General features: G+C 43.8%; 1 protein-coding gene across 7 annotated transcripts; it reads left to right on the top strand.

The window, feature by feature from the left end:
• Nucleotides 1–140: 140 nt before the first annotated feature.
• nfyc (nuclear transcription factor Y, gamma) lies at nt 141–25,514 on the top strand. 7 transcript variants are annotated; one of them, XM_030064551.1, is made up of 12 exons: nt 4,047–4,168; nt 5,147–5,178; nt 12,616–12,725; nt 12,905–12,976; nt 16,274–16,387; nt 18,165–18,260; nt 19,455–19,631; nt 22,282–22,350; nt 22,856–23,014; nt 23,457–23,561; nt 23,751–23,810; nt 24,358–25,514. In XM_030064551.1, exons 3-12 carry the CDS (start codon nt 12,627–12,629, stop codon nt 24,475–24,477), a joined length of 1,071 nt encoding a protein of 356 aa, XP_029920411.1. In that variant the 5' UTR covers nt 4,047–4,168; nt 5,147–5,178; nt 12,616–12,626; the 3' UTR covers nt 24,478–25,514. The 7 variants fall into 7 exon arrangements, with proteins under 7 accessions (XP_029920414.1, XP_029920409.1, XP_029920416.1 ...); XM_030064554.1 differs by lacking the exons at nt 4,047–4,168; nt 5,147–5,178 and adding an exon at nt 141–278 and having other exon boundaries at nt 12,908–12,976; XM_030064549.1 differs by lacking the exons at nt 4,047–4,168; nt 5,147–5,178 and adding an exon at nt 141–278.
• Nucleotides 25,515–26,411: the final 897 nt, after the last annotated feature.

Below are 26,411 nucleotides of genomic sequence, written 5' to 3'. Positions count from 1 at the left end.
TTTGTAGTTATATCGATTACTTGTCTTTACTGCTCAGCAAATATTTTTGTAGTAGTATATACATATGTATAACTAGTGAGTGGCATTGTGGCACCTTGCAGCTGCTTGCTCACATTAAACTCTGATGAGAGGCAAACGCCGTGGAATCGACGCAACGTCAGCGCGTACGTGCGTCCAACTCTTTCCGGTTCGAGTAGAAGCCATCTTGTTTCCCGTTGCTAGCTAAATAAAATAAATAATAGGCTGAGACGGACTTCACTTCGAACCTGTAAAACAAAGTGAGTAAGGATTTAAACTACGTTTGTGTGTAAACCGTTTACGCTAAAGCCTCGCTTGCTCGGTGGAAGCAGGGGCAATTACTTCGCTTCTTTTCATTTGCTCTTCTTGACCAATAGACGATTGTTTTGGAAGATGAACATAGGCGCCATTTCCCTCCCCGCTCTCTGAGGCGCTTATTGGTGGCCCGCTGAAGGGATCACAGGCGGTCAAGAAACTGCCATACGGTGTCCACCATGTTGGCTCTTGTGTGAACAGTAGTCAAACGGATTGGCCATTTCTACTCGATCCCGAATGGCGCCGGTTACAGAACGAACTTAGCCCTAAAAACCTTGATTGGTGGAATCTAGTCCGAGGTTTGATTGGTCTGAAGGACAGATCCAAACGTTGTCTTTATTGGTTAGGCTTCTTCTTCCCAGCTTTGTAAAGCTTTGCAAACTTCCATTTGATGACAGTACTCGTTGTCCAGTGGAGATTTTACTTAAAAGTGTACATGCCGTGGCGGGTCACCTATGATTTACCTCAGTCTCTGACAAGCTAACATTAACGTCCCGACGAGCTAACATTACCGTTAGCTTAGAGTCAACGATGACAATGACCAGCTTGCTAAAGTTAGCCAGCAAATACGTGTGTGTTTATTAAGTTGACATGATTTGGTCCAGTGTTGTAGCCGATTAGGAGGGTACACTGAATTCCAGATTTCCACATGTATTCCGAGTCTCATACAGTTTATTATTATTATTATTTTTTTTTGTCATTGTTCGTGACCTGAATCCCTCCGCTGAAATAAAGTTGTTTTTTTCTGACGCCGGTTCAAGCAGACTGGTGATTGCAACTAATGTAAAGTTACTTCTCAAAATAACCCTTCACCAGACCTTGCAGCTTTGCCTAGAGCTAATTAGTCGGACAAGCTATTGGCTGCTCTGGCTTCAGTGCCGTGGTACCCTGTTAGCCCCTCTGTTCATGTTAACTAAACATCTTACAAATCTGGTAAGACTGCTGACGTACTGTGCATAGTGCTCTGACAAAATTTAACACCTCGATATTTATGCCAAATATCTCGGTAGCGATACGATCATGGGCTCACACTTGAAATATTAAGTAGCCACAGTGAAAATTAAGCATTCTTCAAAAAACACAGCGTAATACTAAATGGCAGTAGGAAATGCAGTTACTTCAAGTATTTGATTGATCAGGGCAGACCAATCACTGTCTCAGGCTGTATCAAAATAAATTACAAAGAAAAAATAAAATCAGTCATTTTGCTGCAACCTCTGATCCGACAGAATGCTTCAGCAATATTTTAAGTGTAACAACAGTGAAAACTTCAGAGCATTCTTCAGAAGAACAACATAACACCAACTAGATGTAGAAAATGCAGTTACTTCACAAAATACTTTTTTGATCAGAACAGACCTGTCACTGTCTGAGGCTATCCTTAACCCTAAAGTTGATATAGTCTATATTGTTACCTTTTGAGGTAGTAATATCACATGTTCATATCTAGATAACGATATATTGTTCAGCCCTTGTTCTTGCTGTCAGTTGGTAACATTAAACTTGGAAAGGAAGTTGATGTAGGACCTCCTTCCTATTTTTTATTTATTTATTTATGTAACTGATCATAAGAAAATAAAGATGATAGGTCTCAGGAATTTGCTTCTTTCATGTCACAGCCAATAGTATTATAGCCAATTGCACCAACTCCTGTGAGTAATTTTGAAATGACTAGGCTATTATTAACGCCACTTATTCAATGGCTGTAATAATGGCAGCCATATGGACTAATATTATATTTGGCCACATCACATAAAAATTATACCATGATGGTATCCACACATAATTTCCCAGTTCACACTACTTTGTCCCAGGTTTTCCTGTGTTGCTAAAATGATCCTCAAAATCATTAGTCTTGAAACAGTATTAAGCATTTTTTCTTTCCTTCACAGATCTATACATGCAGTATATGGCATACAAGCAACATTTCTCAGTCCACTGGTTACCTGCCAGTCAATTTGATACCTGTGTTAAAGTGACACTGCAGAACAGGGGCCAGTACTAGTACAGAATGGTACCCAAGTGTTGTTTGTAGGTTAGTTAGCTCACGCATTTTAGTAGGCAGGTGTGCATGTATTTTTGTATGTTTATGTGTATGAATGCATGGCTTGGCTCAGCTAACCCCGAGGGAGCACTATCGCTGTGTTTTTGTGAAACCAGTAGTCTGGCTGGTGCATGTTTATCTCTAAACAGCGTCAGCGAGAGCAAACATGTTCTGCTACGGGCAGCACAAGTCATGGGAAGGTCTCTTTTGCATTATGACCTTGCCAGGTGTCATCACGGAGGCATTTTGGGTAGCTAGACTACATGAAATGCTCTGGCATGGCAGTCATGCTGGAAAAGATTAGTCTTTGAGCAGCACTGCTCTGTAATCATTAACGGCTACAGTACCTGCTCTAGTCCCCCTGCTCCACACAAAAATAGAAAAGGGAACATTTAGCTTTGTTTCTCTTGAGTCTCTATCTTGCTCACTCGCCCTCTCTCCACTTGTTCTACCCCTCCCATCCTGTAGCAACTCTCCTCTCTGTCCTTCTCCATCCTTCCGGTTCCCCTCCCCCTCTAGTTTGTTCATTGATGGAGCAGGTTTGCTCTTTCTCTCTCTCTAGCTTGTTGTTCCTCAGTACAGTGGGGATTTGCAATAATATGCCGGATAAGCTTCAGGTCATACCACCGTTCTCTGCTCTAGCTGCCAGCTAAAGACTACTCTTTCACCAAAGTGCCCTGTCACCCACTCCTCAACATCCCCAGTTTCTGTCTCTTCAATACACTTAACCACTGACGTTTTACTTTCTTGTGATCTGTTTGTACACCGGATGTGTTAAGTATTGATATAGTCAGTGGTACATTAAAACACCATGGACTGTGCATATCGGCAGCAGTATCCTTCCTTTGTGTTGCAAAGTAAAGTATGCACATTAAACTAGTGGTAAGCTAACAAGAAGGGCATTGTATGACATTGCTGATGTGGTTTTATGATAACATTAATTATGGAGGTTGCTGTGACTGTAGTTTTTGGGGTCAAGACAACAATGTCTCAGTGTTCTGACTCTCGCTCATATCTCTTCAATCTTGTTTACCCACAAATAGGAGAAGAATTGAATTAACTCTGTTTTTCCCTTTGCTTGGCTGCTCGACAGTCAGCTGATCAACATGATTTTTTGTGCAAGGGTTTCGTGATGACCTATTTTTGCCATGATCAGTTTCCGTGTAAATTTGATTGACACCATTATCAGGGTTTTGCTGGATTGATCTAATGATCTAATCATTCTGGTCAGTTGCATAACTACATGTACCCGTGAGTCATGAGAGTTGTTGAATAAATTCAGCAAGCTAATTAACATTCTACAAGAATACTGACTGACCATGCACGGGGACAGTTTTGTTCCACAATTAGCATAATTTTAACAGTGCCCTGGATGTCATTATTGCAAGTGGCCTGGCTAGAGGCTAGATGTTTGTGGTGCTTACCTGTGACTGTGAGCAAGGATGAATGAGAGAGCAAGGACAAAGCGTATGTGTGTGTTGATGTGCACATATGCTTGTGCGCACGTATGAGACAGTGAGTCTGCCCAGTATGCCTTTGTACTTTAAATCATGTGGATGCAACATGCGGCATCCACTCTGACACTTCAGCCAGCCAGTGAGGGTGAGCATGGCTGCCTGCATCACCGGGCTGTCAGCCTGTAGCGGCAGAGTGGAGGCGGGGCTGAGAGAGACATTTAGTTTGACATTGTAAATAAGCAGAGAGCAGTTGTCAGAGAGCAGCCCGTGGATCCTTTCTTCTCCGTCCAGCAGTGAGAGAGGCAAGAGCAGCCAGAGGACAAATAATGCAGAGGCAAGCTACCACCAGCACCCCCATACACACTCCCAAAAGAGCTTTCCACAACTTTATCTGCTCTTTTTCGTCTATTCTTCTCTCTACTCTCTCTTCCTCTTTTCTTTTCCCTGACCCCTATCCTGCAGCTCAAGGTAACTTAGAACAGGAAGTTGGCTGTCGGTGAAAGGGGGTTGGGCAAAGGAAAGGGGAGGAGCAGGGGATGTGTCAGAGCTGATCGGTGGGCGCGATGGCCAATGGAACCGGAGCACCATGTACGCCTATTGGTGGAGAGTGTCAGAGTGAGGTGGGAGCTGTGCATGAGGCGGGGTTTGAGTATCATGTAGCAGGCTAGATTGATTACTCTTGAATGTTAAAGGGGAACGAGGCTGGAGGAGATTTTTGTCTGGGAGTCGGGAGTGCCGCTGTACTGTTGCCTGCTGCTGTGCTGGCTTTCTGATCTTCTCTGCTCCCTCTTGCCCTCTCTTCTACACCGGGCCAGGGGTCAGCTCAAAGACAAACGCATGGGTCACCGGCTAGAGAGAGACCGAGAGAGAGCGAGAAAGAGAGAGAGAGAGAGAGAGAGAGAGAGAGAGAGTGGGCCAGAGAGCAATAAAGACAGAGAAAGAGAAAAGCTGAGCTTGTTAAGGGGACTTGGTCAGAAGAGAAACAGGAGGGGTGTACGTTTAGGCGAGGGGGGGGTGAAGGAGACGGGGCAGTGTGTAAAGGGAGAGTGAGAGAGAAAAGGGGGGAGGGGTAGAAGAAGGGGGGCTTGCTCCTCTCAGTGTGTCCGGGGTGAGCTTTTTTTAAAGCTGTCCAGCAGAGCCAGAGCGCCTTTTGTCTGGTAGTTAGGACCGGGGGACTGGAGGAAGTGAAGGGGCTGGAGAGACTTTTTCTGTCAGCCTCTGTTCCTCCTCCTCCTGCTGCTGCTGCTGCTGCTCTCAAGGAGACTTGCACAGGGCTCAGTGTTTCTCTCCATTCTGCTCTGTCCTGCTCCAGCACAGCAGACTGTTCACCATGAAGGGCAAAGGGTAAGTCTGACTGCTCAGAATATAAATACACACACATACAAAATGAGATGAGAGAGATGTATCTGTGGACTTTAGGTCTTTCAGTATGAATTGTCCACCTCTGTTCACCTTGTGTTGTGTCTTTCTCCATCTCCTGTCCCTGCAGTGATGAGATGCTGTCTGTCCTGTACAGCCTTTACCGATCCCTCGTCCCTCCCCTTCTTGTCCTATAGTCCTCTAATTGCAAAATCTGAGTGTGTGTTTCAGTTGTGTATGTGTGTGGTTTTGCATCAGGCAGCAATATGCTGCTCTGACCCACGTCCTTCAGTTGTCACTTCAGCACAGCACTGTTGGTGTTGGTATTTGCAGTTAGCGTTTTACAGAATCCACTGAGGTGCAAGACAGTGATCTAATAATGGTTGCTCAGTTATTTGTGTTTTTGCATCCCTGAAATAACAAGGTGTGATAAAGTCTTAACTTCTACTGTTGAAACACTAGTTTGCAGAATATCGCTGTGATTGCTTGTGGCCTTGTCTGCCCGTCACTTCTGTGTTTTGACTTTGGACTTACCAGTCAGACGGCTATTGCGTAGACACACGCACACACTCAGTCACTCGCTACGGCAAGTTATCAGCTGCATGGCAGTGCACGGCTGCCAGCCCAACTCTAAGATGCACATCAGAGTCACCCCAAGATGATGGCACTGAGGTCCTGGAGGCCTGTGGCCGCAGCACTTCTTGGTGCTGATCCGAATCCAGCTCCTCCCCGACATCCTTGTTAACGCATGGGCACCGGACAGTGATGCAGAGCAGAGACATTCATATGTAATCCTTGTGGAAAGGCGATTGGTTGAAGTTCGTGGACTCTCAGAGACCATCTCTGTGTTGTTGTCAACACTGGTGTCGGGGGTCCCCAGGGGTGGAGGTGCAGCTGGTTGCAGTGACCTCATCACCCCTTAGGCCCCCACCCCAACGGTGTCAGACGCCCAGATGGGGCAGACTGTCAGCCTGTCAGCTTCAGGGACAGAGGAGGCTAATAGCTTGATCTGATCTCTTCTGATGGAATCTTTGGAGGGTGCCTCTTCTTGTACTTGCCTCCGACTCCCTCCTCTCCCCTCCCCTGCTCCCTAATTGAAAGTTTCCATTGGTGCCTTCGACAAAACGAAGTCCCGTTGGGGAAAGAGGAGAGAGTGAGGGATAGAGAAAGGGAGAGAGAGATAACTAAAAATAACTCTTAAGTTGAAGCCCTTGCTGCCAAATCCCAGGGTTGGCCGCAGTCTGCATGAGATTTGAATATCATTTGTGCCCCATGCTGCACCGTAGGCTCACTGGGGGAGGAAAAAGCAAATGAACAAATACACTTATACAAAGCCAGGCTGTCTAGCCTATAGCTAAGGTGACCACATCTGCATTTTATGCACTCTGTTGCCCTTGCTGCCCCTATGTTTTTATGTGTACAGTGTCACTAAGACAGTGTGGGCAGTCAGGGGGAGGTAGCTGTGTTCCAGTGTGTGATATGCAGGTAGCTTTAGCCCTGCCTACTTTGACGCCAGAGACTGGGCCTAGCATTGGATGAAGGTCACAGGAATGTGAGAGTGGCTCCCGCAGTGTCTCTGTCAGCAGCGAGGAGACATGCAGGGGGAGATGAGAGGACACAGAGAAAGGAGAACTCAGAGAAGGAAAAAGAGCATATGCTCTTATTATCAAAGCTTCCTAGAAAGTACACAGCCAAAAACCACTGGGGTCACTTAAGCGCTGCAGCGAAAGTTGAAAAACCTGTCCTCCTCACTTCTCCCCTTCTCTCCTTCCCCGCTTTCTCTTTCCTCTTTCTCACTCTCTCTCCCTCCCTCCTCCCTCTCTGGTTTCTCTCTCTCCTCTGTTGAATGACCTTGGGAGATCAGTGACTAGCACTTCCTGGAGTTGGCTTGAAGCAGAACCAAGGGCAAAGTTTGCAGGGCTGTTTGGTTGGACAGTTCGGCCCAACCAAGGAGACGTTTTTGATGCAGCAAACAGCCACGGTCATATTCGTGTCGGTGCTTTTCAAACACAAAATTTGCTCCAGCATCTGTGAGAATGTCGTGTGTTTATGGACTCCTGGTTAATCTGTAATTTCTGGCTGAGAACTTCTTGTTTTTTTGTTTTGCTTTAGTAGATCATTTACCATACGTACTGCAAATATGCCAATGTTTTTTTTTTTTTTCTACTGTTTGTCCTGCCTTGGTGCAGGCTTCACTGAGTTCACTGAGTTGAACGCTCTAATAGTTTAGGACCTGTAAATACAGCCCTGTGATTTAGGGCTGTCATTGAAGATGTTTGCTCTTCAGTCTCACGTTTGTTACTGTTAACAAACGTGAGACTGCTAGACAGTATTTTATTATGTGTATTCTGCTCTTGCATTCAGGTACCATAAATCAAAATTAAACTCATTTCTTGGAGTTAATCGTTAGAAGCAAGGTACTCTTGATGGCATTGTCTTCTTTGAAGAGAAACAATAAGCCCCTGCCATATAGAAGTAATTTATATAGTTAAAGGTAAAATGTTGTCACTCGTCCAAAAATGTAAACTGTAAACAGAAACCTGCTCTGCGTTGCTTTTTCTGCTTGGGATGCTAGATAAAAACCTAGCATCCTTCAACCTTTAGTGACCTTCCAAAGAACGGCCCATTCTGCATCGTTGACAATTTTACACAGCAGGTTGTGCAAAAATGACCTCTTTTAAGGACATGTCTGCACTGTGTAGCAACAATCCATCTCATTGTTGGTCATGCATGACCTTTGGTTGTATTCATTTATAGTGAAATTGAGTGGTGACCAGTGCAGCTTGTTGGCGGCCACCTCAGTGGTGTAGCTGATATTACTGAAACTAACCACCAGGGGTAACCAGCTGAAAGGTCACCATTGTGCTATCAGATGTGAAAAAATAGTTAGTCTTTCTCTTGTTTCACCACTCTGGGTTATCCTCAACATTTCTCAGATTGAATATTTGATTGATTGAGTATTTGAAGTCTTTTGCTGCCCTTTGCCCTCATCCATCACCACAGAGGTGGGAGGGAGCAAGTCAGGAAGAGCAGCTGAATGGAAAACACACATGTGAGTTAGTTTTGGAATTCTGCCAATATCACAAATGGATTAACCTCACCACAAACAATTGAACAATGTAATATCATTTTAAACTATGGTGAAATAAAGTGAGCTGGTGCTCTGGTTTGTGGCTGCTCTAAATTACAACTAGAATTTTAATTTTACCTTTGAATGATCAACCCTCAATTGCAGGTCTTTTGGCATGTGCTTAATACTCTTGGATTAATTAGTCAACCAAATCAACCAGACAGGTTAACAAGTTCACACGATCACTAGGCTGACAATTTCAAGAAGTCATGAGCCAGCCTCCCTCCTCCAATTCCTATTTATTCCAAATTATAGCCCTTAATTCATAAAACATCTCTGTTGGGGTTGGGGTGGTGGGGTGGTGGAGGGGGGTCCACTGCCTCAAGTAGGCCTTTAGGTTGTCCCAAACCAACATGATTCATTACTCATCAACTATACTCAGCAAAAGTCAGAGCTGCATCCACACCGACTTCCAGATCATTAGGGAAGCAATTAACTGCAGAGCATTTTACTTACTCATTAACCAAAGGCTGGATTTGTGCATTTCCTCAGCTATGTTCACTCCTCAGGTATATGCAGAGTTTCGGTCTGAAAGCTCACCTCTGCCCCTTCCCTAACTGTTTTACTAACCTTAAAGAGTAAATGGACAAGTGACTGTGTCATCGTACTTCCTGGCCCCCCCATTTTCTGCCTGCACTTGTCCAAGTTCCTATCAGGTTTATTCTAAGAGGAAATGAGGGCTCATGTAAAGTGGTGTGATGTCGGGGTCGGAGTGAGCAGCCGATGCTGTTGTTAGCGGCAGCTTGATGTGATGTGCGAGAGAGGGGAGACAGGAAGGGTAGGGGAGGGAGTGAGGGATGAGTGGTGAGAGACAGAACGAGAGGAGAGATGCAGGACTGGGCTAGCAGAACATTAGTGCTGATTCAGCTTCTGCAAGCAGAGCAGCATTGACTTTCTCCAAAGTTGGGGGGAGGGGATCAGGTGAAAGTAAGGAAGAACGAGGGGGAGAGAAACACGCCCACAGGTGACACAGTGCAAGAGAGATAGGAAAGGCTGAAGGAGAGACAGGAAGGGAAAGGGACAGTCGCTGGCGGAGGGAGAGGCAAGATGCGATGTTGGACAGTGCCGACAAAGCACAGACAGCACATTCACGCACACACACACAGAGTTCGTCAGAAACCTAACACCAACATCTCTCTGTCTCGATGACCTGGTGAAGGACAACAGAACCGCAGGAAAGAGGAGAGGAGAGATGCACAATGGAGAGCGACATAATGTACCCTAATATAGCATAGCAGCATAGTATAACACAGCAAAGAGAAGCTTGTTTGGTGTACGGCACGGCACAACAGAACGACGCACAGCGCTTGCCAGAAAGACACAGGTTTGCATAGACTCATATCAAAACAGCACGCCATCTTCACATTGCCCTTTTCTCTAAGTCCTCTGCCTCCAGACCCTTTATAGTTGTATAACACTGACATTTATTAGCTTTCAGGAGTTTTATCTTCTTTATGCAGAGGATAGCTTGACTGTGAGCGTTTGTTTGACTTGCATTAGGCCCAGACCATAGAAGGTGCTGCGCTGAGCTAGGAGATGACGCTATGAGCTGCGCTTACCCGCGGGCTCCCACACAGTTTCCATTGATACAGAGACTTGAGAAACAGTACAGTATCAATATAGGTAGAAGGAGACTCTAACTAGCTGGAGGATCCATGCTCTGGGGCATGTTGATACTTAGCTACTCCTCTCTATCTTGCAATCATGCGCTTTTGTCATTCTTCTTTTTTTTCTATCTTACAATCCAGACTACTTCTCTTTACACTAACACTGGCTTTCTCATTTCTTCTCTCTCACATATTGACTCCCCCCACCCCCACCTCTTCACTTCACCCCTCTCACTCAGCCCCCCCTCCCTTCCTTCCCCCTTCTCCTCCCTCTGGTGTGCTTAGCAGTCTGTAGCTGTGTATTTAGATTGAAGGTCACAGGGTCACGAGGGGGCATGTGTGATTTAATAACATGCTCTCCCGACGAGTGTGTTGAAGAGAAAAACAGGAACAATCCATGAGATCATTTAGAGAAGTTGTATGTGTGTGTGTGTGAGCAGAAGAAGGAGCTGGGGTGGTAGGGGCATTCATATTTTACTTATTTATCTCGCTATCATCAATTGATGCATTTTTCTATTTTAACTTCTCTATCCTCCTCTGGGCTGTCGTACTGTTGCCATGGTAATTAGCCTGATGGTTGTCTGTAATGGTGTTAAGTGAATTGCCTAATTATTGTTCCTTATCGGGCTACCAGTTGGAGAGAGCCGCACAAGCTGGCAGAGAGCACACACACAGACACACACACACACTCACACACACAAGAATGTTCTGTTAGAAATTATCACAAGATCAACTGCTGATGTGGGTAGTAAAATGCAACTTAGCTGGAAAAACAAATGGCTCCCATTGAGAGTAGTGTTACACTTTCCTCTTTTTTTTTTTTTAGTATTTGCATGGTCACGGTGTGGCTCGGCTTAGTGACCGAATGCAGAGAGAAAACGAAAGAACAGGCAGAGGGCAGCTGTGCCCTCCGGCAGAGGGAGGAAAAAAAACTACAAACCCCATCAGTCATTTCTGCCCTGTGGAATGCTGGGATTGTTCTAGTGACTGCAGGATTTCAATCAACCTTGAAATGCAACTGGACACTGGAGCGTCAGACAGAGAATGGGAGACTTCGTCAAGGTCAATCACACGGCTGGCACACCACGACTACAAGCGGCCTGATTGATTTATATCAAGCCATCCCCTCTACTGCCATTTTGTCTTATTGATTTAGGCTACTCTCAGATAGAAACTGCATGACAGAATGGGATTCAGGACTACTACTTCTATATTATTCAGTAGTGATGGGTCTCTGTGGCAGGATAACTTCCATGACTACAACAGGAAATATTTAGATTAATTTCCTGCAAAATAAATAAATAAAGTTTAAACATTTTTTATCAGTATAAACATAAGGATCTGTTAGAGAGCTGTGACCTGCAATAATCCAAAAACAGGTGCAAAAAAGGAGCTGACACTGGACCAAAGCCAAAATAATCCCCTACCACAGCACTGTAAGAGAAACTAGTCAGGGAAACACTGGATGGAGTATGTGAAAGGCTTGTCTTTTGTTTTGCCTTGGTCTGTCAGCTGGACCAGAGCTGGAGCCATTCATGCTTGTTGGCCTAGAGTGAGAAAAGAGAGAGAAGAAAGAGAGGAGACCCCCCGCCCCTTCTCCTAACACTCTTTGTACTGTCATGTTTCCCTCGTTCTCTCTCTGTCTCTCTCTATCTCTCTCTGTCTTGTTTGACCCACATAGCGAGTATGCACAGCAGTCTGACTGCGGGCCTGTCTGTCTCTTACCTCCCCCTGTTAAAGCCTTTGGCACTTTGTCTTAGTGCTGGATTAATGCTGAACTGGACAAGGCACTACTCCCCTCTCACCAGTGCACACATGAACACACACGGTCGGTCTCTCTTGAGTAGCTCCTCACACTCATCTCTTCTTCTGTCTCGCCTTGTTTCTTTTCCTTCTCCTGCCCCGTCTTTTTCACAGAGGTAGGGAGTGAGAGTGAAAGAGTGTTATCCAGACACTCTAAGCGCTGCATGCTCAGACAGGCAGGCCAATATTCCCCCAGCAGATTCCTGGCATGCCATAGTAACCTGCTGGATCCTCTTTCAAACTGTCAGACCCCTTGGAGAGGTGCATGCATTTGTTAGCAACAGTTGGTCTATTGTCGCTAACAAGTTTTGGTGTGTTGCTTGTGAGTGTGCGTTTGTGTTGTTGTGCCCTGTGTGTGCAGTGCTCATCCATCATTAATTGGAATGCAGTTGTTGTCAGGAGAGCGTCTCTTTGACACACACTTGCTCCTCCCCGCTCCCTGGCCTCAGCATTGTCCTCAGTCCATGGGGTCACCACCAGCAACACCCACCGCAGCTGCCCTTAACTTGCACGACATGCTTGTGTTTGCAAAGTAGCTGCAGCGAGGTGTCGAAGGTGATAGAGCCATTCACTATCAGACAGGCAGTCCGATGGTGGGTCGTTAGGCATGTCAACATCCCACAAGGACAGGAATAGAGCGCTGCCCGGGCCCTATTTTAGATTTCACTGTGTTCTAATTATAGGCTATGATGGGCTGTGTGGTTGTGACACACGGGGAGAGCTCTGGGCAGCAACGGCCTGGTGTCGACTGTCACTGACACTGTATTCTGTCTTCTGGTGTGTCATGTTTTGAGTGTTTGTGAGTTCTCACAGTCTATGAATTTTTTTCTGTTTTTAAATAATTGACCTTTTGCCCTCTCCACCCCCCTTGTTTATTCACAGCAGAGAAGAGGATGTCTGCAGATGCGTTTGGAGCTGGGGGCAGCGATGCCCAGCAAACCCTGCAGTCCTTCTGGCCTCGTGTCATGGAAGAGATCAGGAACCTGACTGTGGTACGCTTACTGACAAACACACACACACACAAACACACACACACACCATAAGCTAAAGATGTAGTTATTTTATATGACCTCCCAACACTCAGACACGTGAATAAAAGCACACAGTCCTTGCGGTCTGTCCTGTGTGTGTTTGTCTCCGCTTAACGCCCTGCACCATGCATGTGTTTCAGAAGGATTTTCGTGTGCAGGAGTTGCCTTTGGCTCGAATCAAGAAAATCATGAAGCTGGATGAGGATGTCAAGGTAAGGGAAGAGCCAAAATAACCAATCAGTGTTGAGAAAATATTTGATATTAGTTGAGGGGATATAAATTAGACCTTCAAAAATATTGGCAATGAAATCCACTACAGACACTGCAAAACAGGCTTTACATGTAAAAAATCAGTACTAACTCTAAGTGTGTGTTTGAATTTGGTGTTTAGTTTACGTTTTAGCGGTATTTATTCAATGATGGACAAAATGTTTTTGGCAGTTGGGTTCTCAACGGTATCAATCCAGTTCTGTATGTAGGGTGTATGTGCTATCACAAAGGAAACCATTCAGTTCAATCATATACTGATCAAGTGGGTTTACATCAGTATATGCTAACACTGTGCATACAGCAAATCATCAAGTGCCATTAAGTAAAATTCAAGTGTCCATTAAGTAAAATTCATATACTTTTTCAATAGACATCAAAGATCATTTGGATATATTGGTAGAAACAGTTGTTGAGGTTTTACTTTACCACCTGAAGGTTTATATATGTAACCTCACAGTTGATGGTAAAGACTGATGTGGTTTTTGTAAGTATCAGTCAATAAGGAGTTGGTAAAACTGTCACCACAGTAGTCAAAATAATCTTTTAATTAGCATGTACTTGTTGACAAAACATGTTTTATTGATTTGCAAACCGCTAGGCTGCATTCCTCATTCATGTTACCTGGATACCTTGTTCTCAGGTTATACAGTTAGGTCTATAAGTATTTGGACAGTGACACAGTATCCATAATTTTGCCCTCATACACCACCACAGTGGAATTGAAATGGAGGATTCAAGATGTGATTGAAGCGCAGACTTTCAGCTTTAATGTAAGGGGTTGAACAAAAATATGGCATTAACCATTTAGGAATTAGAGTCAGTTTTATACAAACTATACATAAAATATATAATTAGAATTATAAGAATTCTATTCAATATTTTGAGGAAAATCCTTTGCAGTCTATGACTGCCTGAAGCTTGGAGCCCATGGACAACATCACCAAATTCTGAGTTTCCTCCATTGAGATGCTCTGCCAAGACTTTAATGCAGCTGCCTTCATTTGCTGATTGTTTGTGGGTCCTTCTGCCTTCAGTTTGGTCTTCAGCAGGTGAAAAACAGCTCAGCTGGGTTGAGGTCTGAGACTGACTTGGCCATTGAAGAATATTCCACTTGTTTGCTTTTAGTAACTCTTGGGTTGCTTTCACAGTGTGTTTTGGGTCATTGTCCATCTGCAGTGTGAAGTGCCGTCCTATCTGTTTTGTGGCATTTGGCTGAATCTGAGCAGATAGTAGAGCCCTGTAAACATCAGAAATCATCCTGCTACTGCCATCAGCAGTCACATCATCAATAAACACCAGTGACCTGGTTCCATTGGCAGCCATACATGCCCATGCCATAACACTGCCTCCACCATGCTGGACAGATGATGTGCTGTGCTTTGGGTCATGAGCTCTTCCTTTCATTCTCCACACTTTGCTCTTCCCATCATTCTGGTACAAGTTAATCTTTTTTCATCTGTCCAAAGAACCTTGTTCCAGAATTGGGCAGGCTTTTTAAAATATTTTTTGCAAAGTCTAATCTGGCCTTCCTGTTCTTGAGTGAGACCAGTGGTTTGCACCTTGCTATATACCCTTTGTATTTATTTTCTCACAAACATCTCTTGACTGTAGATTTGAACAATGATATGCGTATCTACTCAAGAGTGTTTTTGACTTTCCTTGACATTGTGAATGGGTTTTTATTTGCCAAGGAGAGAATTCCTCAGTCATCCACTTAAGATGTCTACAGTGGTCTTCCAGGCCTTTTGGTGTTGCTGAGCTTACAAGTGTATTCCTTCTTTTTCAGATTATACCAAACCATTGATTTGGTCTCTGCTGAAGCTGTTGCTATCTGTCTAACAAATTTTATTTGCTTTTGGAGCCAAATGATGGCCTCCTTCACCTGAATAGACACCTCTTGGGATCACACATTGAGGGTTTGGATAAACAGCTACCAAGTGCAAATGCAAACACTTGGAATGAACTCCAGACCTTTTATTTTCTTCATTTGTTGTGGAATAACGAGGGAATAGGCCACACCTGGCCATGAAACTGCTTTTTAGTCAAATGTGCAAGTACTTTTGAGCCTCTGAAAATGGGATGACAATTTATAAATGTGGCTGTAATTCCTAAACGGTTAATGCCATATTTTTGTTCAACCCCTTAAATTAAAGCTGAAAGTCTGCACTTCAATCATGTCTTGATTACTTCATTTCATATCCACAGTGGTGGTGTACAAGGGCAAAATTATTAATATTGTGTCACTGTCCAAACACCTATGGACCTGACTGTATATCCACAAGCATTCTTTAAAAGGCCCTAATCAGTTCCCCAAAACAAAATAATATGGTTTAAGGTGACAACTCAGGGACATAGAGGAGTGATGTTTTCCCCCATCAGAGCAGATTATCAGCAAGGACTATTCCTGGTCTATAAAGAGAACGCCTGGGAACATGTGCTCATGTATGTGTGTGGCGAGAATATGTCGTGTCAAGAGAGCTGTCTTTAGTTAAGTAGCAGCTTAAAGTGGTAAAGAGATCAGGGGATAACTAACATATAGACAGGACCCTTCTGTCAGCCCTGACACAGCAGCTTTCACTGTGTGACTAGTGTGTGTTTGTGCTTGTGTGTGCTTGTGTGTGTTTATGTGTGTGTGTATGTACTTGAGAAAATCAAATCAGAGAGAGAGTATACTGTGTGTTACAGTTCCACCTCTGAGATTTACCTGCACACTTTGGTATACATATTGTATGGTTCTAGACAACAACTCAGTAAGTGTCAGTCAGTGCAAAGAACTGCAGCTTAAAGTTAATCCATAAACCATAAGAGACCATGTGCACAGTGTTTTACAGTGAAAATGTGTCAGGTGCAATGCTAAAGAGTTAGGGTTAGGGTTAGTAAATAAATAAAATAATAATTTACTATATTTATATTTATTTCTAACAATAAAACGTTTTCCTCTGCATTGTCCTATATTTGTACCATTTGACAATAGAAATTACTAATAATGAAAACATTCCTCAGCTACATAATATAGTTTTTACTCTGAGTGGTGGTTTCAATTTAGCAATAGTTAGGAAGTCATTATTCACAAACAAATGCATTTATGAAAGAGTGTTTTGTAATCGCTTCAAATGTCATCAAGCCAATCATTACTGGGGACTTTCAGCCATCCATTTTACAACTGATGTTTGACTGTGATGGGGTGTGTGTGAGTATGGATGTGCCTAACCCAGTCAAATTCTGTCACCTCTGTACAGATGATCAGTGCAGAGGCTCCGGTCCTGTTTGCCAAGGCGGCTCAGATCTTCATCACGGAGCTAACTCTCAGAGCCTGGATCCATACTGAGGACAACAAGCGACGCACACTACAGGTTGAACACACACTGATTACCTCCTTGTCCTCCTCATCCTCTTCTGACCTCGTCTCATCCTCCTTGTTCGACATTTATCCTGTTCCTCCACACTGGGTCACACTTAAATTGAATAAAAATTCACCTCAGCTCACTCAGTCCCACTCTGTCTTTACTGTCCTTTTATTTTCTTTGTACACTCTTTGTTGGGATTATCATCTCTGGTAATCACTCTGGCATGTATTCACTATCCCCCCCGTCCTCCCTTTTTTCATCATCCTGCTCTTTTTCTTTTTAACTATCCAACTTCTCTCCCACACCCGTGTCCTTTGGGTGGTCTTTTTGGTTTATTACTTTCTATTCACACAGCGCCTATATGTATGTGTGCGTGTGTGTTTGTCTGTGTATGTGTGTGATTGTGTATACAAGCGGAGGCCCCATACCAGCATCCCCTTGAGGACTATTCCTCTGTTTAATTCTTTCTCTCTCCATCGACTCTGAAAGCAAAGCCAGGCGGGTGCTGCTGGTGGTGACCCACTTTTCCCTCCAGTGCCATTTTGCCTGCTCCGTTGTCCCACAGCTGAATAACATGGATTCTGGAAATACGCTAGGGAGAGCAGGGAGCAGGGAAAAGCAGAGCGCTGATGGGAGCACTTTGGAAAGGCAGAGAGACTAGAGCTTGTCTCACCTGGATGTCAAGAGGGGAAAGCTGTGGAGCAGAACATGAAAGCCCTTAAGTCCACTTTATCCATTCACATACCTCTGAGAGATTAGCGGCCCATGGATGTGTGTGTGCGCGCGTATGCCAACATAGAGATGGAAAGAGACTCCAAAAAAAAAAGACAGAGAAATCTCTTTCAGTTTGTCTTGGAGAATTCTTTACTTGGAGACCTACTTTGAAAGTGAGTTCACTTGACTTTTAGACAAAATCTCAGTCCCAGAGTCGTAAATTTTAGAATGAAACTGTCACTCGGTGGAAATCTACACGTTTCGCTTTAAATAGAATCCCAGTTTGTGTGAAGTTTTACATGTTAATTACATTTTACACCACAGATGGCAGATTAGGTGTGTGTGACGCTAACGTGAGCGCCTCATAAATGTGTGATTTTCCCGTGTGTACTAGTGCGGCAAGCACTGCCCTCCATTTCCACATGCACACACACGTATACACTCACGGAGGCTGGATCCTATTGTGTAGAGGGCACGCCAATTTGGGTCACCATAGCAACACTCATCAATAGAACAAGTGTAGATGTGACCTGGTGTTACCAGATATTAATCAAGCTACTATAAATAGCCACTGGTGCAGGGAGGGCCACAATGGGGGGTCCTGACTGCCAATATCCTGTGGAAAATTCCACAGAGACGGCACACTGATATGGGTATATGAAGGGGTATAGTAACAGAGCCTGTGCTTGTGATGGCAGGGGAGTTACTCCTTGTCATGTCCACCCATCTCACACGCCAGGGATGCAACTATAGAGTTCAAGTGTTAGCTTTTTATTAGTCAGTTTGCCTTTTGTGTCAGAGAGAGAGAGAGAAAAGAAAGTTGTTAAATTTATTTCATGTGACTTAGCTCTCCTTCCTTTTGGCTCAGCTGTCAAAGCAGTTGCCTGTTACAGTTTTGCTGGTAACTTTATTTTGATTCCTCCATGGCTTCTCATGTGGTTATTTCTGTAACACTCAGAATACCAATCAGGCATGTTTATATTTAGGTAGCCACATATATTGAATTAACAGTAAGTTAACTGTGGCCTCATCATTTGACCATCTACTTCTGTCCCTTTTGTTTTTACAGAGGAACGATATCGCCATGGCAATAACAAAGTTTGACCAGTTTGACTTCCTGATTGACATTGTGCCCCGGGACGAGCTGAAGCCCCCCAAACGACAGGTGGGAAAACACACGGCCAGGGTGGTCTCATACGTAGTGTTATGCCAGAAAAATGGTGTGCATGTCTTTAAAGGTGTCCTGTGTTGTTTGAAAAATAATTATCCTACACTTAAAAGGTGGCCAGTAGAGCTGACGGATCATTCATGCCTTGATTGCTGATGCATTTCCATAGTTGGCAGCCTGGAGGTGCTGTAAACATCCTTGACTGGAAGCTGGGATTTGGGCAGAGGGCTTTCAGTCGGATGTTTGCAGCATGTCGTTGCCCCTGACAGCAAACCATAACCCAAGCAATAACAGTATTAACCACCCAAAACTACATCCTCATGAAATATTTGATATATATTTTTGAATATATTTTTCCAAGAGTTCATGTGCACTCAACCTGCAGACAACCCCAGGCAGTGACCCTTTATCTAAGAATACAGTCATCGATTGCCTTTTTAGAAATAAAATCAGCAATAAAAGAAAACCAATTCAGTTAGGTTTTACTCCACAGGAAGACTGATATAAAGTCATTTAGGACACCAGGTGGAAAGAGTGTGATGTCAAAACGTGTTGTCAAGGAGACCGTCTCCAGGCATGTAAACATCCTACACTCTCAGCTGTGTTGTCATGGAGCTGGGAGAGGGGTGTTTACGCTTCTGGTGATGGAGAAACCACAACAAGACGAAGCTCTGCTCACCTCATTAGTCAGCACTGAAACACAAGTCAGAGTTCATTGATAAGTTAACTGTTAGGCCTCGGTTCAATACTTCATGCTAGTAAGCATCCAGCCTCCTGAAGAAACTGAATCCCCAGCAGATCCTTTCATTCTGTAGCTGCTTCTGATGAAGACAAACATGGAGAGTCTTTCCATACAAGAATCGATGAACCACCACTTTAGCACACAACACAGCGAAGTCACTGAGAGAACTTGTTTAGATTCCTCAGAGTTGATCTCATATCGATCTCAGAGCTTACCCTAGCTTGCCTCCAGGCCTGCAGGCTGTAGTATTGACCAGTATGACGCTTGTAATGGATCTTGGGTCCAGATTACATTACTCATCCCTGGCCACAGCCCATCAGTTATTTATCAGACTACACGCCTACGGTTTCACCCGCAACAATAATTCATGGCGATGTAATGGACTGATAGGCCTCTTACGATGTGTGTGTGTCTGTGTGTGTGTATGTACATGTGTGTTTCATCTCCAGGAGGAGGTGCGCCAGTCGGTAGCTCCAGCGGAGCCGGTACAGTACTACTTCACCCTGGCCCAGCAGCCTGGGGCGGTGCAGGTGCAGGGCCAGCAGCAGGGCCAGCAGGCCAGCGCACAGACAGCCACCACCATCCAGCCGGGACAGATCATAATTGCACAGCCACAGCAGGGACAGGTACTAATGCACCCCTCAAGTCAAGGCCTGTTTATTTTCACTAACAAGCATTTATTGGTAAACAAGGGAGAAAACAACACAAACTGCAAGCTTGTGTGGGCATGTTTGTTTGTGTGTGTATGAGTCTGTGTGTGTCAGTGGATAAATGAATATTGGGTAATACTGGGGCAGTCTGAAAAAGTAAATAAATGAACACTGAAAAATAATATTTGTTTATCTGTCTCTACATAAACACACAAATTACCTGTCATGACTAAACTTCCAAGAAAGAAAGGTACTTTGCTTGTGTGCGTTCCTGTGAGTGTGTGTGTGTTTGTAGATTATCAGCCTCGCAAGTGTTAAGTAGGACATTGTAAACTCCACTCTGGTCCTGTGAAGCCTGCTGTAAAAGCCGTGTTAATAGTGTCATAACGTTTAGCTTTATTGATATTGGTCTTGGCACACATTTAAGAGCTTAATGCTCTTCCACCAGCAGGAAAGATTGACCGTCTGAACACACCCAGCACACATAACCACCTCTGTTAGTGTAGAACCACACATATACACACAAATACACACAAACATTTCCTCCCTTTGAAGCCCTGTTGAGAGAAAATTGATCTGCACAGTAATGCCCATAGGTATTCTACAGTCCACTGTTTTATTATTGTCACAATATACTTGACTTGAAAAGTCTACACACATCACACACCTGAATGCAGTTTATGAGTGGTTGAGAGGTTGTGACATAGTGAAGCTGGAAGAGCCGAGTGTCTGCTCAGTTCTCTGTAAAACAGGAAGAGTCGCTTTCTAGTTGAAGCACATTGCAATAAAGAGGACAAACTGAACTCATTATCAAAAGGGTAGCTGCACTTTTAAATCTCTTCTCACTAATGGTTGCCACACTCGCTCTGCTGCCTCAGCTACAGTGAAATGGGTCCCGTGCTGTGGTCAACTGAAGTGAAAAAGCTGAGGATCAATAACTGGAATCGATAAGGCAAACATGTTTCAAACTGGTTCTTCAAACACTGGAACCAGTTTCTCAGCGGAGCTCACACACAAGCACACATGCATAGTTTTAGGGACACCTTGCCTTTCAGTTGTCTCTCTTCCTAATTATGTCTCATTTCCACTACTGTTCTTCCTAAGCTCTTTCTCTGCTCTAGTTTCCTGCTCTCTAGCTTGACGTCACTCTTCCACTCCCTCTGCATGTCATTTAGTTAGTTGTGCTGCTGTGCTGCTGTAGAGCTTCATGCTGCTTCAGCAGCCTGCCTTTAGCTGAGCTGTCATACTTGTTCAGACCTGGCCTGATTTGCTAGCACCGTCACTGCTGCAGTCCCTGCTGAGAGCAGAGAGGTCACACTTTGACACTCACCTTACGCAAATGCCATTGTAGGCCATTTAAATGGTGGCATTTTAAAGTCGTTTATACCCACTTTGACATTTGAAGTAGTCAACTACATGGCATCAAGTTGTCTTTGAGGTTAGATTGTTCTTAAATGGAAGGTCCCAGGTTCAAAGCAGCCATTTATCCTTCTAAAGTGTCTTTGAGCAACACACTGAACCCCTACCTACACTTATTGTAAATAACTCTGGATATGAGTGTCAGCTAAATGTCTCAAATGTGTCACTTTAACATATTTGAATCAGAAATCCCAACACATTCATACTGAATCTGTTCTTCCCAGTTATATGCCTTATGGCTCTCTGTTAAAGAAGTCTGTGTTAAAGAACAAGCTCAATATCTAGTTTGGGAATTCAAAAAAAACTTTAGATCTCTGAAGTTTTACCACAGCTCTTTCTGTCCTGGCAACCTGGGCGTACCTTTGTGTTTCATTGAATGTGAAGGATATCCAGTTTGCTGTCTGCTGGCTTAATCTTAGTGCAGCTTTGCGTCCCCACTATCCCTCATCTCAGTAGTAAAGTCTCATCATTCTTCTCGTGAGTGTTTGCTAATGGAAAGAGCTGGGTAGGTTTTCACAGTACGGTGCCAGTTCCCATCAGGCACCTGTCACGTTTGGTGCATTTTTACGTTTTAACATCCAAGAGAAGGTGTTAAGAGAAGGACAGCGAGGGAGTTTGCAGTGAGACATTGCGAGAGAGAATTTGGAGGCTGGAGGGATAAAGAATGCTAAGAAAAAGCACAGTGAGAATAAAGAGGGTGATGGGCTGAGGAGATCTCATTTCATCTCTTTTTATTTATGTGTGCATTTGCATGCCTGCGTTTGTGCAGAACTTTCAGTGTCACTAGTCGTCACTGTTGTACCAGTTCTTTCATTTTGCTCTCAGGTCACCAACTTCCTCATGATAAGTAGTCATGAAACTACCATTGGTATGATTACTAAATCTAACTGTAACATACAGGCATTTTTAAACCTTTCCACTTGTCCATGTTAGGAATTTTCTGCCTCTGTTTTTGTCATTCCACTTCTCCACCTTTATTATTTCCTCTGTTTTACTGGCATATCTCACAAACATGCAATCTGATATCATGTGCTGCTTATATGTCACTGTTCGTGCTAACATTTATGCTTTCTGTGCACACACTCCACCTATGCTTACATTAGTGTGTTAAGTTTTTGCAATCTCTGCCCTCTGTCTTTCTCTGCCTCTCTCACTTTCTCACTCTCCCTCCCTCCCTCTCCTGGTCATTTATTCTCTTGGCCTTCAGGTGCTGCAAGGTGCCACCATGCAGCAGTTACAGCAAGTGCAGGTGCAGTCACAGGGCACACCCATCACGGTAAACACACATGCACGCACACACTCCTATATAAACGCAAGCACGTTCACCACATGCACAGAGGCCACTGCTTGCTGCCACTGTCCTGCAGGTGACAGTCGCCATCCTACCCCGTCCTGCTCAGGTGACTCCAGGTGTGTCAGGGCGACCGCAGCTTAAGATCAGGTGGCCTTTCCTGGACAGATTGTCTAACAGACAAAAAAAGAGAAAGAGAGAGCTGTGTTGAAACTTGTGTCGCCGCCTCTGTGCCCATGTCTTTTGTGTCTACGTGACTGTTAACAGGCTTCTTGTTTTTAGTGGTAAATGAGCTTCACACCGAGTTAAAACCTCATGCCTGAGAAGTTAGTGATCTCTTCCCTTGTCACATTGGTGTCAATCATAAGCTATATGTTGTTCAGATGGTTTGGTTGTAGTTCAACAGTGTCCCTTTGCTCTCTCTCTGTGTCTCTCTCTCTGTCTCTTGTCCTCCCTTTGCCCCCTCTGTCTCTCTTCTTACCTCCATCAGAGCGCTCCAGTGGCCATGCAGGTGGGTGAGGGCCAGCAGGTTCAGATCGTCCAGGCGGCAGCAGCCCAGGGTCAGGCTCAGACGGCCCAGGCCCAGGGCCAGACCATGCAGGTCATGCAGCAGATCATCACCAACACAGGGGAGATCCAGCAAATTCCCGTAAGAAATGAAAGCAGACTGACAGAGGGATGAGGGAGGAGAGAGGAGGGGTGGGGGTGAGGGGGCAGATTGAGCAAGCAAGGTCAAACTATTTTGTGAAATATGCAAGGGGGCAGCGGATGGAAGGTGCAGAGTAAAAGAGACAAAACAGAAAAAGAAGTGTTTTCGCAGCATGTTTGACATTGTCATTGACATGGTGAATGACTTTGTACTACTGCACAGACACAGTGTCTTCAATGAGCTACCTGTGCTTCACTATTTCATGGTAATCATCAAACACTCGTTTTTGTTCAGTTTTAGAAAGTTACAAATACACCAGAGACAAGTCAATGATTGTAACTGCTGTTTCCCAGAGCAGCAAAATGGCTGTGACCTCTGCGCTCTCCAAATGACCTTTGCACTGAGCCAGACTTTGTCTCCCTTGTGTGGCGGCTGTGTGTAGGTGCAGCTCAACACAGGCCAGCTGCAATACATCCGTCTCGCCCAGCCTGTTTCCGGGACACAGGTGGTCCAGGGACAAATACAGACCCTCGCTAACACCCAACAGGTAATAACAGTAAGAGCAAAAATACCATTTATAAACCAAATTTGAAAATGTCTGTGTGGTAAACAGGCTTGATCTATTGTTGTGTGATTTATTTTTTATCAGAGTGACATGGATTTTGAAGTACTAGCTGTGGGAGAGTGAGTGACGTTTTCTTTTCTTTTTTTTTTTTCTTCCTTGTCTTGTTTTCAGATCACACAGACAGAGGTACAGCAAGGCCAACAGCAATTCAACCAGTTTACTGATGGACAGGTAACATACAGTGCCAAAATCCAATGAGTCAAACCAATACCTCTGTCAATGCCATTTTGAGTGACAGTTGAGTTTTATTTATTAAGTTGAAATACTTGAAATTTAATTTATTCATTATTCAGCCGGTACTTCAATCATTGCGAGGGAAATGCTTTTGCTTTTGTTCTTAATTTTAGCAGCAGAATCAACTCTGCTTTTCCATATTTTATGTTTTAATTTTATTTTATGCCTTATTCTGCTTTTATAAATAACTCCTGATTTTATTCTTTTTTTGTGTACATAAGGAAATTGAACTGCTTTCATTTGTATTATAATGTGCCATATAAATAAATCTGCCTTGCCTTAATTTTCTCCTACAACTGTTTTTTGTTTGTTTTTTTTTTAGCATTTTTAGCAAACCTCAATTTAAACATGGCTCTTCCGTAAAATTAACAAATTCAAAATGTACTATTATCCCGTTCACATTCAACCACACACACACGCACACATGCACACACACCCACACATCCACACTCATTCTCGTTCTTCCTGTCTGTCTGTCCCACAGCAGTTGTATCAGATTCAGCAGGTGACGATGCCAGCAGCACAGGAGCTGACCCAGCCGATGTTCATTCAGTCCACCAACCAGACGGCTGACGGACAGGTCACACAGGTCAGCACTGACTGAGCCCCACTGGGAACCTTCTGCCACACACACACACCAGCCCATGTGATGCCGACAGACCACCCAGCCACCGAAGTCCTCAAAGGACACCTGACAACCTTGAGTCAAAGCACTGTTCATACATACAAGGGACTTGAAATCTTGTAACACTCATTTTTTGTAATAAATTCAGTACAATGGGTCAGAAACCAAAAGGACACTGAACGACTCCCTCTGAATCCCACATCGGCATCCATAGTTTTTGTTTTTTTTCCTTAAACTTCAGTCGCCCTTACAGAGAGAAGTATGCACCCACTGCCACAGTTCATTCTTCCTCATGCCATCTCATGCCTGCTCTTCCATACTGAAAACTCAAGAAATATTTGCTTCATTCCTGTTTTGAAATGCACCAGAGAAGAGGCAGTTTCTCTTCACATGACCTGCTCCAGTGAAGCGTGGCTTTGGTTGGAGGCAGATATAGGGTACTGCTAGGATTCCCTCTTTACTTTCTGCTGAGAAAATGAATCATGTGCTCTCCTGAGTTTAGGTAGTCGATTGATAAGATAAGATGAAGCCATATACCTCAGACTTTCATTGTACAGCAAAGGCGTTCTAATAGGAGAATGCCAGCAGAGGTTATAAGGGCAAAGATATCGTGATGTAGTTTCTCTGTTGTGTTTATATTTTTCTTCACATTGATGACAAGGCATGAATCAGTGTCGTGCAGGGTTTCAAAATGTATAGGTGAGATTTCTTTATGTAGAGCGTGTGCGTGTGTGTGTGTGTGTGTGTGTATGTGTGTATGTGTCTGCTTGCATTCCAGCCCACCTCCTGACAAGCACCCACATCAGAATCATCTCTGCTTTTCCATGTTTTTCCTTCTGTCAGTCCTTTTGTTCAATCTCTCGCCCCTCTGTCTTTAGAGTAGGGAATAGGAAGCCCTCTTCTCTGCCTCTATGCAGTGTCTCACCATGCTCTCTACCAGTGTGGTTTTGGAGTCTTGTGCCCTGGTTTGAAGTCTCATGTACAAACTCATGACTCCCTCTGAAGTGGAAAAAACACCCTTTTTATAGAAGTCTTTTTTTTCTTTTCTTTTTTAATACAAATTTTACCCTGGTTTTGAGATGACATTTGCCCTCCCTTTGTCTACCCCCATCCTTATTTTGTACAGTAATGATCATTATCAATGTACTTATTATTATTGTTTTTTGCATGTAGTTTAAACTGCCAGCATGATATGCAATAGATAGGTACAAATTTTATTTTTGACGTTCCTTTTTGTAAACAAACTTTGTTTGTGAGAAAATAAAATAAAAAAGCATAACAAGCACAAGTGTCCTTTGTTTGATAGCATGTGTGTCTTTGAGTCATACACATTTTCAAATATTGATCTTACTCTTCACTGTTGTATTTTAGGTGAACTAAGCTAGTGCCTGGAGAGTAGACAGAGAAGGGAGACAGAAGAGAAGCACATCAGTAGACTGTGAGGCAAGACCTGAACCTACACAATCACCCCATACTTTATCCTCAGGCAAGCACACCCCACCACCAGAGCCCTGAATATAAATTTGTCTTTATATTTTATAGCCATTGGGTGTGATAGGATACATTTTAAATTGGAAGAATGTAATAACATGTATGCAAGTAATGTATTTATAAATGTAGGCTTAATATCATTTTGACCAAGGACAGAGTGTCAGTGGTTGTATCCCTATTTGGAGTTCATGTTGTTCTCCTAAATGGCCACAGGAGGGCAGCACTAATCTGACTAAACTTGTAAAACCCACAGATGAGTTAGGGCACCTGGTATATTGCAAAATGGAAGCTTAAATATTGTTTGTACCAGTAACATTGTTTTAGCAACATAGACATTTTCAGAGTGCATAGCAAGACAGTTTTCTAGCTAAAATGTGTAATCAATATCAAACTCAATTCTGCCTCAGATGGGGCATATAAAC

Source organism: Myripristis murdjan, chromosome 11 (genome assembly GCF_902150065.1).
Source record: "Myripristis murdjan chromosome 11, fMyrMur1.1, whole genome shotgun sequence".
NCBI lineage: Eukaryota > Metazoa > Chordata > Actinopteri > Holocentriformes > Holocentridae > Myripristis > Myripristis murdjan.
Note: the sequence above shows the minus strand (reverse complement) of the source record. Positions and strands in the feature narration are given on the sequence as shown.

Coding starts and splice junctions, on each gene's coding strand:
- nfyc (XM_030064549.1), top strand. CDS start 12,627: ATGTCTGCAGATGCGTTTGGAGCTGGGGGCAGCGATGCCCAGCAAACC. Junction 23,015..23,456: donor GGGAGATCCAGCAAATTCCC/GTAAGAAATGAA, acceptor GGCTGTGTGTAG/GTGCAGCTCAACACAGGCCA. Junction 23,562..23,750: donor CCCTCGCTAACACCCAACAG/GTAATAACAGTA, acceptor TCTTGTTTTCAG/ATCACACAGACAGAGGTACA.